The sequence below is a fragment of the Phlebotomus papatasi genome, chromosome 3, assembly GCF_024763615.1.
Source record: "Phlebotomus papatasi isolate M1 chromosome 3, Ppap_2.1, whole genome shotgun sequence".
In the NCBI taxonomy this organism is placed as follows: Eukaryota; Metazoa; Arthropoda; class Insecta; order Diptera; family Psychodidae; genus Phlebotomus; species Phlebotomus papatasi.
Genome location: NC_077224.1, coordinates 61,749,542 through 61,762,944, shown reverse-complemented (window position 1 = coordinate 61,762,944; position 13,403 = coordinate 61,749,542). Strand labels below are relative to the sequence as shown.

The following is a 13,403-nucleotide window of genomic DNA, read 5'->3' as shown; positions in this document are numbered from 1 at the left end:
GAATATAATTATGCTAAGCCGTCTCTCGGCTAATCCTCAGGTCTATCGAGGCCCTTAGATTACAACGACTTTCGGCTCTCGATCGGTAACAGAAAGTAAAGAAAGGACCAAATTCCAAAATTCTACCAAAATTTGAATCCATGGATGGGGAAGTGAGCAACCGAAACATTCATAACTCAAAATCATTATTTCTTATTATTATGGTTCTCTCTGTGCAGCTCGAAGCATAAAGAATAGTCTTCGATATTTCTAGATAAAAGCAATCGTCCTCCTATCCGCTATTTACACACGAATATTGATCCCAAACTTAAGACGACCACTGTATCCTATCTGTGGCAAGTAAAGGGTATTTTGTGTGTAGAGGGCATAAATCTCAACTCAACCACTTGGCTACGAAGAATGTCTATTTGTGGCAAAGTTTGGTTTAGTGGTTGAGGTGAACCAAGCGGCTTCCTATTTCCCCGTGCAGTCCTTCCTTATATGTACATTAGCCCTCCGCATGGGCTTATTTCTAAGGGGTTGTAGTCTACAGTAAAATTTATAGGCCCTTAAAATTGAAAATCATCTTAAGATTATTTCAAAAAGCATGCGACTATTTAAGCTTATGGGTGGAACATTTCATGAAAGGATCTGCATTACTTTTGTTATAATTTCTTTAAAATCACACCTTTGTATTTTTTTCAATTAATACTAAAATATCTTTAAAATTACCCTCGGATTGAGCTAATATCCCCGTGGTCAATTTTTTTTTCAATATCTATTTAGTACTATTTGTAAATTTTAAGCAGCGTTCTTCCATTTTAAATTTTTTTTACAACAACTCCTCTTCACTTCCTTTGAATTAAATATTTAAAACTCCATAATGCTCTGTTGAAAAATTGTCGTAATTTTTTTTTTAATCTAATAGTATTATATGTGCATTATTCTATTGTAGGTCTATCAATGACTGTTTTAAAATATTATTTAGACTCAAATCTATTCAATAGTTTACAAAATAATGCCCAGCGCAGAATAATTTTTGTTTAGTAAACATGTTTTTGATATTTCAATGAGAATGAGTGAGATCTAGATCTAGTTATCTCGCTCATTCTCATGGAAAATTTTAAAAACATGTTTACAAACAAAAGTTATTGTGCGTTGGTCATAAAGATTATAAATTATTGTTTAACATTGTTTGCTTAAGATTGAAGAATGGGCATAATAGACCATCAGAATAATATAAAGTTGAAGTTTTTATATTGGTAATAGCTTATGCAATGTGAATAGTAATTTTCTTTAATTTTAACTTTTGATTTTTTTAATGCAATTTTTACAAATTTTAGGTTATTGTCAAATTCTGAATCATTTCGCATTACTATTTCATGAATGTGTCACCAATAACTGATACGACCAAGTGTATCACAACCTTCTTAATTTATTTATGGATATCCAAGAACAAGCAAAGATTTAAAATTATTCATCCCTCGACCAAGTTGAACAGTGAGAAAGGATTGTTGATATCATAACAGAAAATTTACACTAAATTATTTATTTAATTTTCATTCACATCTCAGCATTTAGCAAGTTTCAAGCGTATGTAAATTGTTTGGATTTCGCAAGAGGGATTAGTAAGAAGATTTTCATATGGTTTATTTCCATTTCCACCAGGTATTACAAATAAAATATGATTTATGGGAAAAATTAAATATTATTTGCACTAGTCTCGATTTTATCTTAGTAAATGGTATTTAATTTAACCCTTAAAATCCTACATAGCTGTTGGTATAGAAAAGTTCTTCGGTAAAACTTTCTTCACACAGAGTAAATTATTTATGAGAAATTCTTCACATTTCTGTGTGTGTGTATATGGAGATTAACTGCTGTACTTACATCTATTTTGCATTGTAAACATTCCCGCTGAACATACATAAAATCTTCACTAATTATTCTCCGTGATGTTCCTCCACTATTTTACTCATTTCACGTTTAATGATTTTACAACACTTTCTCCCGGCAGTTGAACGCAAAGGAGAACTTTTAGGTCTTTAGGATCCTTGAGAGCTTTCATTGCAATTTGATGCATACTTAAGCTGTCTTAAATTTTAACAGTAGATCGAGCTTTCCAGTCATTACTCTTAAAAAATGTGTTGAATGTTAGTCAAAAGCCTTACTTTAATATATAGGGTAAGTGTGCCAAATTTCGGCATAGTTGCATGCAAGTGCCAAAGTCTCAAATTTGAAATGTAATATTCTTAATACAAATTGATTTTTTTTTCATTCCTTCTCCTTAAAGAGCGTTGCTTGGAACTTTGCAGACAGTTTATTGTTTTCATTTTCTCTAAAGTCATTCTGAATACTTTTTAAAATAAATAAAAATGTGGAAATAGTTTTGGTGCCCTATTTCGGCCACCTACATTCTCATAGTTCTTTGCCCTTCCGGAAATCATCCAAAGTCTTTTTCACATTATCTCATTCATCGAAGCGACATTTTTTGTTATTTTTTGCATTGTATAATCTCTTGAGTATGCAAAAACTAAAAATTAATGGAAATTTAAGATACAAAAAAGTGGTCGGAATTGTATGCTGGCCTGAATTTGGTACACTTACCCTATTTATACTTTTTATATATTTTCCGTGATATAGTTAAATTTACAGGTTTTATTGAATAAATAATCACTAATTTCTTGAAATTGATAAATTAAATACCAGAGAAACATTTGTAAAATCGCAAAGATAACTAAAAGAATCACCCGTTGTGGAGTTTTTTTCTTTCTATTTAGATGAGTGCTCGCTTTTCATTTTAACTCAAATAACTTGATCAAGAATGCTGAAAAAAGTACCTAATTAGACAAAAAAGGAAAAATGTCAAAATCTGTTCTTGTTCTCGAAATACATACCATCCTATTAAAATAGTTCATAAAAGACATACACTACGACTCCAATAACGTCGGTGCATAAAATATTTAGACATTACTGAAAAAGTATATATAAAATTTCAGATTAAATCCAAAACTTTAATTAAAATATTTTTGTTAATATTTTTGTTCGAGCAGTAATTACAAAAAATCGTAACCTTAAACAACTACAGACACTTTAGAAGAGTCGTAGTGTATTTTTTATGTCTCTTACCCCACCTTTGGTATTAGTCTTATGTAGTTCTTTAGTTCTAGTGAATTGTTTGTCATTTAACCTTTTAGGGACGAATGAGACACCGGTGTCCCAAAATTAAAACTAAGTTTTCGGACTATTTTTCACTTTGTATCCTAGCAATGGCGGATACAAAGTGAAAGACCTAGTCAGCAATTGCTTAAGGAGGGCCCAGGATATCAAAAACAAAATTGTGAATAAAAAATTGTATATACATAGATTGAATTTTCCATTATTTAGGATTAATAAGAAATTCTATTTTAATGTCGAGGTTAGGAAAGACTTTAATAAGAGGAGTGGTCAAATTGCAGGATTATCTCCAAAAGAAACTTTTTTACGAACGCAATGAAGAGCTTTCTCGAAAATTTGGAAAAATAACTCTAATTTTTACGAATTTGAGTTTGTTTCAATATCAATAAAATGCTTTCTAAAGACCTTTAGGAAAACTAAATCCACTAATAAAGGAATTCTTTTTTATAGAAAGCTCTGTTTTTTTTATTCAATTTCTGCTCCGATTTTGACGGATTTTTAGACAAAAGAGTATTAAAACGTTCTCATGGAAATAAATAGCTTTTGCTCTTTTTTTACAAAATTGCATTTTAAGCTTCTGAGAATAATGTCTCAAAACGATATTCTTAGACCAAAAAAGCTTTTAGACTAAATCTAATTTTAATCCGATTTTGACGGTTTTAAGTGTTTCAGGTAGCACATAAACTTGAAATAGTTTTTCAGAAGCAAATAACCAGCATTAGATTTTCTTTTTATTTAAAACTCATTCAGGATTCACCATAAATCCATTTGTGCTTCGTTTTTTGTGATCTCAAATTTATTTGCAAAGACGAGAACACTTCCAGTAAAAAATCTCTAAAACATATAAATATTTCCAAAATGAACTTTTCTTGTGTGGAGACCCCGATAAAGAAAATGAATGTGATTTCTAAGTGTGCTTATTAAAAGCAGAATAAAACAAGCTCTTTATGACTCCAAAAACCTCTTCCAAGACAACATTGTAGCTTCTTTTAAGAAAAGCACATTTTGAAAATTTTTAAAATTATACTTTTTAAATTTTTTTAATATATTTCATCGATTTTGAATTCAAATTAAAAGATTTTGGGGTTTTTGGGAAGGTCATAAGTCCATGAAAAGATATTTCAAAACACTATTACGACCTTGTGTGAAAATGTTCTTAAGGTGAGCTAAATCTCAATGTCATTGAATTATTTTTGATTTTACACTACTGTTTTTAATTTTTTGAATATCGTGTGGAAGCTTCAATGGCCCCTCCCTGCCCCCGTTACACACAGAAAATTTTGACTCTAAATTTAAGAATATATAAGATCCTGCTAACTTAAATTAGACGTGAATCCCCGAGGCGTTTAAGTTTAGAAACTCTAAGCGAAAGAAATGGGCTAGAATCCCTAGCTCTTTCAAGTTAAGAGATCGCGGGAACTTAAGTTCAACATTAGCTGGAAAATGAAAAATGTCTACCGATTTGCAAATTGCAACTAAAACTAAATAATCAAGAATTTAGAATTAGGGCATTGGCATTCATTAGATGGGATTTGAAATTAAATTCCTGGGTATTTCCGTTTAAGAATTTTCCATTTTTCTGTGTGTAGCTATACATTTGTTTAGTGTTATTAGAATCGAATAGTAAATCGAACTTTAGAACTTGCAATATTATAGGGAGTAAAATATATAAAATTAAGTGTCTTATGCACTAAAAAAAAATATTCAAAATATTTTTTTCAAAAATTGTTCAGGGGGCCTCTTTGGGGTAGAAGCAGAATTGCATCTTTGCAACTCCTTGTATCCGCCACAGGAGCCAAGGTTTGATTTTATTTTTGTTAAAATTAATTTTATTTTTTTTTGTTTTATTCATTTACAAAATTCAATTCAAAAAATACTAAACAATATGACAGAATCAATAACCCAAAATATTACTGAAATTAGAATTTGGAATCCAAAAAAATACAATTCGTTCTAAAATTTTTTCTGTGTATTCTGCCATATACCTTTTTTAACAGTTCCAGTGTGACAAATAATCCAGAGAATTTAATGCAACAAATCCTGAGATTTGTAACTTTCTATACCCCCGTTGAGATTTATCTAAGATATGCTTTTAAAAGTAGAAGGTTTAGCGGGAAGAAATAAAAGTATTCGGATGTAAATTTAAATAAATTCTTTGAAGAAAACAACTTATTCACCTCGAAAATGGGAAAAGTGGGCACGAAATGGAAATACTGCGAGGTGCTTTTGAATGATAATGAAGTAATTATTTACGGACATAGTCCGTGGCGGAGTTTGCACAAAATTTTCAATATCACCTTATTAGACCAAAAAACTGTTCACGCTCTGAATTTAAGATTAGACATGATTGTAATTTACATAAATCGAGTGGATGAATTAGAGTCTGTCATGCATAGATAAAGAAGGTTGAATTTTTCGTGGTGCTTTTGCACCATTTTACCACCCCTTAATAAAACAGTATTTATATACAGAGATCCAAAAGAGTGTCATTCACTGATTCACTCTGCTATTTATTGCTATGTAGCACAGGGAATGATTTTGTGTATTAAGAGAGGCGAGGAGAGGCATATAAATAAATCTCTATACGTGAATAAAATTCATCCAAATAAATGCCATGAGTACTACACAGTGAGATGGCGATAAAATACTTCCTTTTTGCTTATATATGTTAACCCCCTACCCCTTCTTCGATTCCCTACTGATTGTGTACTTTGAATTAGGAGTGTATCAATTCATGCAGAGTTTTATTTGTGTATAAATATCTATTTATGCGAATGTATTCATTGAAAAATGTTCACTTTATAAGAATTTATTGCATTACAAATAGGGTGACGGCACCCAGTGCCAAGAACTGAGCCGATGAAGGTCTTTGAGGATGAAAATAGAGACATTTTCCAGAGAATTCACCCACATTCAAGTCCTCAATAGGAGACAAATGATGATTTTACGCAGGAAAATATGTAATCAACAAATCATCTCAATTTAAACCCACTCTAAATTTAAACCATGACAGTTTCTAATAATAGATAATAATGTACCTATGGGGGGTATGCACAGTAACCAGTTGATTTATTAATTTGTTAATAAATAAGAAAACCTATGCACAGTAACCAGCTTACTAATTTATAAATAAGTTACTTATTAAAATGGCCGTTAAAAGCTTAATTTCAAATTAATAAGTGTTCCGATGCACAGAACTTGACATTTTATTAACTAATGGAATTTTTGATTTATAAACATGCTCCTCGAGAGGAGGTTGTTACACATTATTGTCAAATTAAGTGTTGGAAATCATGCCTCAAAGTACAATTTGTGTATTTCTGCTGTTGGTGCTTTTGCGAAAAAGGAAAGCCCAGGATGCTCGGTGAGAAAAATATATTAAAAAATTCTTTTAAAAAATGTAGTAAAATTTGTACAATTAATTTATCTTTTGCAGAACGAGAACTCTCCGGAGACTGCGAGAACTTCGAGACAAAAACAATGCATTTGTCCTTCCAGAAAACACATTTCGAAGGAAATACAGATTTCCGCGTGCTTTGGCAAAAGATTTGGTGGATGAGTTGAGTCCTTTCGACGAAGGAATTGAAGAAGATATTCCTTTCTACATAAGGGTTTTATCTACTCTGTACTTTTACGCGAATGGTAGTTTCCAGGGAGTAGTTGGCGACTGTAATACTCTTAATACAAGCCAATCTTCTGTCTCTCGAAATCTATCAAAAATTACTAATCTAATTGTGCAGCACTTGGCTCGAAAGTACATTTCATTTCCATCAACAGACGAAGGGAAAAATATAGTTCAGAGAGGATTTCTTGATAAATTTGGCGTTCCAAACATCCTGGGAACGCTTGATTGTACACATGTGGCAATTTCAAAGCCTTGGAGTTCTGATATAGAGCATCATCCTCGTCATTACCGGAATCGTAAAAAATATTATAGTATTAACGTGGAAGCTTGTTGCACATCTGACCTGATTTTTACAAGTGTAAATGCTCGATATCCTGGAGCTGTTCATGATAGTTCCATATGGGTGATGTCTCCTGTTCGTGAATATTTACAGCAAAATTTTGATTTAAATAATCCACTATTCTTACTGGCTGATTGTGGCTATCCAACAGAACCCTGGTTGCTAACGCCATATATAGAGCCTCATGAGGATTTTCAAAGTTTTTATAATATGAAACATAAACAGGCTAGAAAATGCATTGAACAAGCTTTTGGTGTTTTAAAGGGAAGCTTTAAATGTTTGTCTAAAACGCGAACCCTTTATTATCATCCGACAAAAGCTGGGAATATAATATATGGCTGTGTGATCCTGTACAACTTCTTAAAATTAAACAATTTTCCACTGAACGATGTGGAAGACTTGGAAGATCAATCAGTGGAGTTTGCCATTGAAGAAGATGAAGATTTACTACAAATGGCTCGAAACATCCGAAATGACTACGCACAAACACTTCACCCAAGACTTCATCAATAGAATTCATTTGAATCGCTTCAATATATTTCAATAACTTGTAATCACATGAATTCATTTGTACTGTATTTTTTGATATCAGAAAGTAATACAAAAATATTATTCTTTATTTTGTGTTTGGCGATTTCCAGCGATAAAGAAACCCACCATATCCTTAAGAGAATTAGCGATGGTAGCAAAGCTCTCAGCGTTCTTCTCAGCAATTTGAGCATTTTTCTGGTTGACTTTATTTTGGTCAGAAAGAACATTCAGAATCTCTGCCATATCAGGATCACGTAGCAAAGATCGAGACTTCTTTTTCGGTGGAATTACCTGCTCCAAGGATTCCACAGGAATATCAAATGATTTTGTCTTCTGTGGGAGTGATTCTTTGTCATGTTGATTAACAAAATCCTCCATTTCTAGAGACGTGCAACAACCAACTTCACCTAAAAAGGATTCATCTGGAGAGGCTAGTGAAGAATTTGCACCTGACTGTGTGCTCAAAATCCTTGTGGTAGGTGTCGATGTGGAAATTGTTTCAGGAAAAAATAGGTTTGAAAGTTCTGAATTTCCTTTCAAACGTATGATTCCAAAGGCTGCTAGAGCCCTCATCTCAAAATTGGACATTTCTGTTGCCACCCGGGAGTTTTTTTCGCTTTATTGTATTTGGATTTGAGGGAGTACTCCCATTCTTTGAGGTTCTTTATCCACGCACTGGTACTCTTCTTCGGCTCAATCGTATTAAGTTTACTTGCCAGAATTTTCCATTTTTTTGCATATGCTGCATCATTATTGTCTAGTACTTCCGGATTTTGCTCCACAAAACTAATGAAAATATCGCGCTGGCTGAGTTTGGTACGCTTCTCTCTGGTCTTCAGTCTTTTAGGTTGGTTTTCAGCTTCCTGCTCTGTTTCGTAAAAAAATATTGCATAATTTTAGTTTGCCTGTACTTGGCAATGACTTACCCTCCACATCAAGTGATAGAAACTCATTTTCCTGCATTAGAGCCATTTTAGAGACGAATTAGCACATAAATCCGGAAATATTGATATTAATTCACATTATCTCGCGGCCAAATGTCAGTGCACAAAATTCTCCGGGGTTCACATGTTTGGTAAAACAAATGTTCTAATCCTTTTGCACAATATTTACAATTTCTTAGCGATATCAATGAAAAAAATAATAGCTTGTGATTCAAAATGAAGATTTATAATATTTTATAATCAAAAAACAGTGAAAATTTACAGAAAATATTATTTCAATAATTCAGAAATGGCAATAATTTTTTAAATTTAGGAACCCTTCATTATATGAATCAGCTGGTCGTCAAAATTTTCACATCCTCTATGCGCCTGTTCTGATCTCTAGCGGTGGACACAGTAAACACACTGATTAATTCGAAACAGAACTTAACAGAGCTTTCAAGTGTCATTTTCTGTGTCTGTGCATAGGTTTTCTGATTAATTAATTAATAAGCCTAATAAATCAGCTGGCTACTGTGCATACCACCCTATATCATATAATTAAGTACAACTTTCAATTTTGAAATTAAAATTTTTAAAAATTCTTATGAATTGGAAATTTAAGACAAATTATTTAAGATTGGAATTTGGAAATAATTTTAGATGTGCATTCACGGATGAGTACTGATAGCTGATAAATCAATTTACTATTCTATTATTTACTTAAAGCAACAATTCATTTAGTTCAAACTTTCATGTTTTTTCTATTAATATCTACGTCAGGAACATGTTCAAAGGGAGTCCGTTTTGCAATTTGTTGGTAACACAGTTCGGCTCTTGGGCGGTGCGACCCCGGCCCGACTGTCAACTTTTTTATCTTTTTCAATGGGAATCTGTAAAGTACATTACTCGGGTTGTCAAGAAATCAACATTGCTTACTTACTTAACCAGTGCTACAACCAATTTTTGGTCTTGATCTGACCAGGAAAGGAATTCTGTAATTTTCGTGACATTATCACGCGTGAGTTCGAAACCTGACAATGTCTTTTGAGCTTTTTTTGTCATATCATATGAGTTCGAGAATGCAATTCATTGAATTTTTAATGAAATCCCTTTACTTGATGATTTTATGAAAATACAGTACGTCTTGTTTGATTTGTTTAACAAAATTCATTGCCATTTGAATTACCAGACATCTCAAATATGTGACTTCTGACAATGCCACGTGAGCTGAAATGGCAATATCACGGCTACAGAATCGCATTTTCGGAAAAGCTCTCCTAAGATTCGAACCCAATTTATCATATGGCATTGCCAGAGCGTTACAGAATTCCCCTCCAGGAGTCATCATCATCACCAATGACTGACTTCGTCTCCTGGAAGTAATAAAGTCTACCCTTAAAGATTTTCCAAGCTAGGTCATCCTTATCTTTGCGAACAAGATGAGCGGTCTACCAGAGCCTGTTAAGGTATATTAGGTGAGATTCTTAACAATCTCACCTACTATAATCCTAACAAAATTTCATGTCGTCCGATCGACCTCAAATTTGGCCAAAATGTGTTTCGCCACTTCCTGATTCCGAATATATATGTGGCTAAGTTACGTTCCCGGCCGGCCGGCCGGCCGGCCGCTCTTTGGAGCTTAATAGCTCCTAAACTAAAAAAGATATCGACTTGCGATTTTCGGCAAAGGTTATATATCGGGTGAAAATTGCAACTTGGTGCATAGACCCCCCACCCCCCACCCCTCCTTCCGCCATTTTGAAGACCCCCCTTTTTTTGTTTTCTCAATAGCTCCGCCCCTATGGCATTCAGCGGACTCAAATTTTAGTATGTTATAGCTGGGCCTTAGAGCTTTCCATCAATACCAAACTTAAGGTCCCCCGACCCCCCTGACCCGAGCTATAAGGGTCCAAAAAAAAATTCTTAAAATGGCCATAACTCCGGTTCTAAATGTCAGAATTTAAAAAGTGAGGGCTTTTTGGAAAGCTCTCGTGAAATTCCACTTCCCCTTCTAACATCGCAAGTTCATAAAACCACCGCTAGGGGCGCTTTTTTTAAAAAGAAAATTTTTAAATCTTAAAAGTTAAATAACTCAAAAATTCCATTGTGCATCGGGCTGAAAATTTAGTATGTTGTAGCCGTTGATTATACCTATCAAACAAAAAAAACCTTAAGTCGATCTAAAACCCCTGACCCGAGCTATAAGGGGTCAAAGTTCGAACATTGACCGGCCTCTATCTCCGGTTCTAATTAACATAGCGACCTAAATTTTACCTTTTTGGTTTCGTCTCGATGAGCACTTTCAGATGGAAGTTCAAAAAGTCACCATAGGTGGCGCTGTGATAGCGTCAAAATTCATCGAAATTCAAAGTCACTTTTCTCAAAAACGGCATTGTGCAAGTTAATGAAATTTTAGTATGTTGTAGTCCAGTCTAGGACGTTTCCAAAATGGTGCGTATGCGCGCTGTGGTTTCAATAGAACCGGAGATATGAGGGGTCAAAGTTCACGAAATTCAAAAAATCATATCTCCGGTTCTATGTGACCGATTTTGATGAATGAGGGCTTAAACGAAAGATCTCACCAAATACTACAACTTTCTAGAATATTTGAATTTCGTGGGACCAACACCAGGGGCGCCACAGTCGAAAAACCAATTTCAATATCACATAACCTCAATTATCTCGACTGTCGCTGAACCGATTTTGATGATTACTTCAACATAATTGTAGAGCACATTTGTCTCTACATTTCGCCCATACATCATTTTCCACTCAGACTACGCTATCACTCCGATTTTGCCGTTTAAGTGTGAAAAAATTGATTTTTCCAGTAATAACGCTTTGAAATCACTGAGATGCCAATTTGACTGCCTCTACTCCACCAAGACACTTAAAATAGGGGTTTAAATGGAAAGTCCCGCAAAATACAACAATTCTTTGATATAGTTGAAGTTCAACAAATGACTACTTGGGGAACTCTGGATGAAAAAACGAGTTAAGAAACAAAAAACCTCGCTTATCTTGGCTTCTGAGTAATCGATGAGATCATGTTCTATGGAAAAATTATAGAGAACATTCTGGTCTACATTTCACCCATATAACACTTTTCTGTCAGTTCATCCAAATCCTTGATATTTTGGTTTAAATACAAAATTTGTATAATTCACGAATTTGATTCAAGATAACTGAATGGCGTCTCCCAACTTCAGCTCTAAATCGAATTTTCATGCACTCCGAGTTAGCTCACGTTAAGAATCTCACCTACATAAGCCGGTTAGGATTATCTGTCCCTTTTCTTAACGACAGTTATCTCTCGGTTGCGCTATTGCTCATGCATTTCATCGTTGAATGGGCCTGGAAATGGTATGCAACCAATAGTTAGCAATGCAATTTGCTGAGTACCCAACCTTGTTTCAGTAGTAGTACGTGAAAACTGGAAGAATCGTACTCCTATACAGTAGGAGCTTGTATTTGTGGTCAAGGGTCTCTACTGAACCAATCTTGATAGTTGAAAATAAGCCTCCTTGACTTTCAGCACCCATGGGTAGTTCTCTGATGTTCACATACTGTCAGCTGTGTTGATTTACCCAAATACGTCGAGTTTACAACGGAAGTTGTAACTTTCCATTGAAAACCCTGCTTTACTGACACTTTCTGTAGATGTTGCCAGAGCTTTTATAACTCAAAATTTGGAGCCAGTTGATTATCCTGGTTAAGGGACTTCTCTCCGTCAGAGTCGACGCTCTTGCCAATTGCGGCACTGAGATCCCCAGTACAGTGGGGGCAAGAAATCACTATTACTTCCGATTTAGCGTATATGTCACTGTCCAATAGACAAGGCTTTAAAAGTGTAGATATCATCATCATCAAAATTTTCAAACGCTTATCCCTATTGTGGTCGCGCACCCATGACATCAAGGTTGACAGCCCATGCTTGTCGATCTTTTGCCACATAAAAAAATGCTCGGGTTCGATCCTAAGGGGCTCCAAGTCAAAATCCTAAATTTGATTCAGCTACCTCGTCCTAGGTTTGCCCCGAGGTCGAGATCGCTTTAGAATGGCTTGTATAGCTTTTTTGTGGAATCTTTTTTCATTCATGCTTTGAACATGACCATTCCATCGAAGTTGTGATCTCTTAACTCGAAGAAGCAACTCCTCAACTCTTACCTCCTTACGAAGAGCTACGTTCCTCACTCGATCTCAGTGCAGGTATAACTCTTCAAAGTTATTTTCTATAAGCCTATCTCCATAAGGAACAGCTTATTGTCATATTGTAGAACAAAACGGACCTTACACTAGAACATACTGAAGTGCACCTCGGGAACAAAGCTTTTATTATGCATTCCTCAAAAGCTTCTAATCGATCTGCTTCCCGGTTCAAGGCCAGATGAGGAGCTGATTTATATTATAAGTTTCAGGGTACGAGCTTCCCCCAGAGGATTCATCCCAACCGAACAGTGATTGATAACGTTGGCTTAGGAGAGTTTTCATCAAGAAGCCATTTCTCCTTCCAACTTCTTTAGACTCAACAGTTCTACTACAATACTAGACTGTATCCCTCCTTAACTTCTGTTAATCATATGGCTGTGATATCTGTGACGAACCGCCTTTATAGGAGTATCTTAAGATTAAGGTTTTAAGATTTGTCTTTGGGTAGGTTATATTGCTTTCGGAACCGCTGCACACAGGCCACTTATTTGGATCCTTTATGCACCTCCTATTCTATCTAAACCCCTAAGACGGTAAACCTGCTCTGTCACAGTGCTCTGTGTGTGTTCATAGTACCGCTTTTATATCACTGTATAACACTTTCCTACCGACCTCT

General features: G+C 34.6%; 3 protein-coding genes across 3 annotated transcripts in view; 2 read left to right on the top strand and 1 right to left on the bottom strand.

Annotated features, from left to right (window-relative positions):
• LOC129807120 (uncharacterized) overlaps positions 1–13,403 on the top strand; it is a 443,550-nt gene that overhangs the window by 388,729 nt on the left and 41,418 nt on the right. The gene's annotated exons all lie outside the window — the stretch shown is intronic.
• Positions 6,208–7,675, top strand: LOC129807119 (putative nuclease HARBI1). The gene is made up of 2 exons (XM_055856163.1): positions 6,208–6,520; positions 6,593–7,675. Exons 1-2 carry the CDS (start codon positions 6,450–6,452, stop codon positions 7,632–7,634), a joined length of 1,113 nt encoding a protein of 370 aa, XP_055712138.1. The 5' UTR covers positions 6,208–6,449; the 3' UTR covers positions 7,635–7,675.
• LOC129807122 (uncharacterized) lies at positions 8,222–8,779 on the bottom strand. Its single transcript, XM_055856167.1, has 2 exons — positions 8,579–8,779; positions 8,222–8,520 (listed from the first exon to the last, which is right to left on the bottom strand). The coding sequence occupies exons 1-2, from the start codon at positions 8,622–8,624 to the stop codon at positions 8,222–8,224; spliced, it is 345 nt and encodes a 114-aa protein (XP_055712142.1). The 5' UTR covers positions 8,625–8,779.

Bases quoted from the DNA above. Each gene is read 5' to 3' on its own strand.
- LOC129807119 (XM_055856163.1), top strand. From the start codon at position 6,450: ATGCCTCAAAGTACAATTTGTGTATTTCTGCTGTTGGTGCTTTTGCGA. The intron at 6,521-6,592 runs GTGAGAAAAATA...TATCTTTTGCAG, and splicing joins AGGAAAGCCCAGGATGCTCG to AACGAGAACTCTCCGGAGAC.
- LOC129807122 (XM_055856167.1), bottom strand. From the start codon at position 8,624: ATGGCTCTAATGCAGGAAAATGAGTTTCTATCACTTGATGTGGAGG. The intron at 8,521-8,578 runs GTAAGTCATTGC...TTTACGAAACAG, and splicing joins TCTATCACTTGATGTGGAGG to AGCAGGAAGCTGAAAACCAA.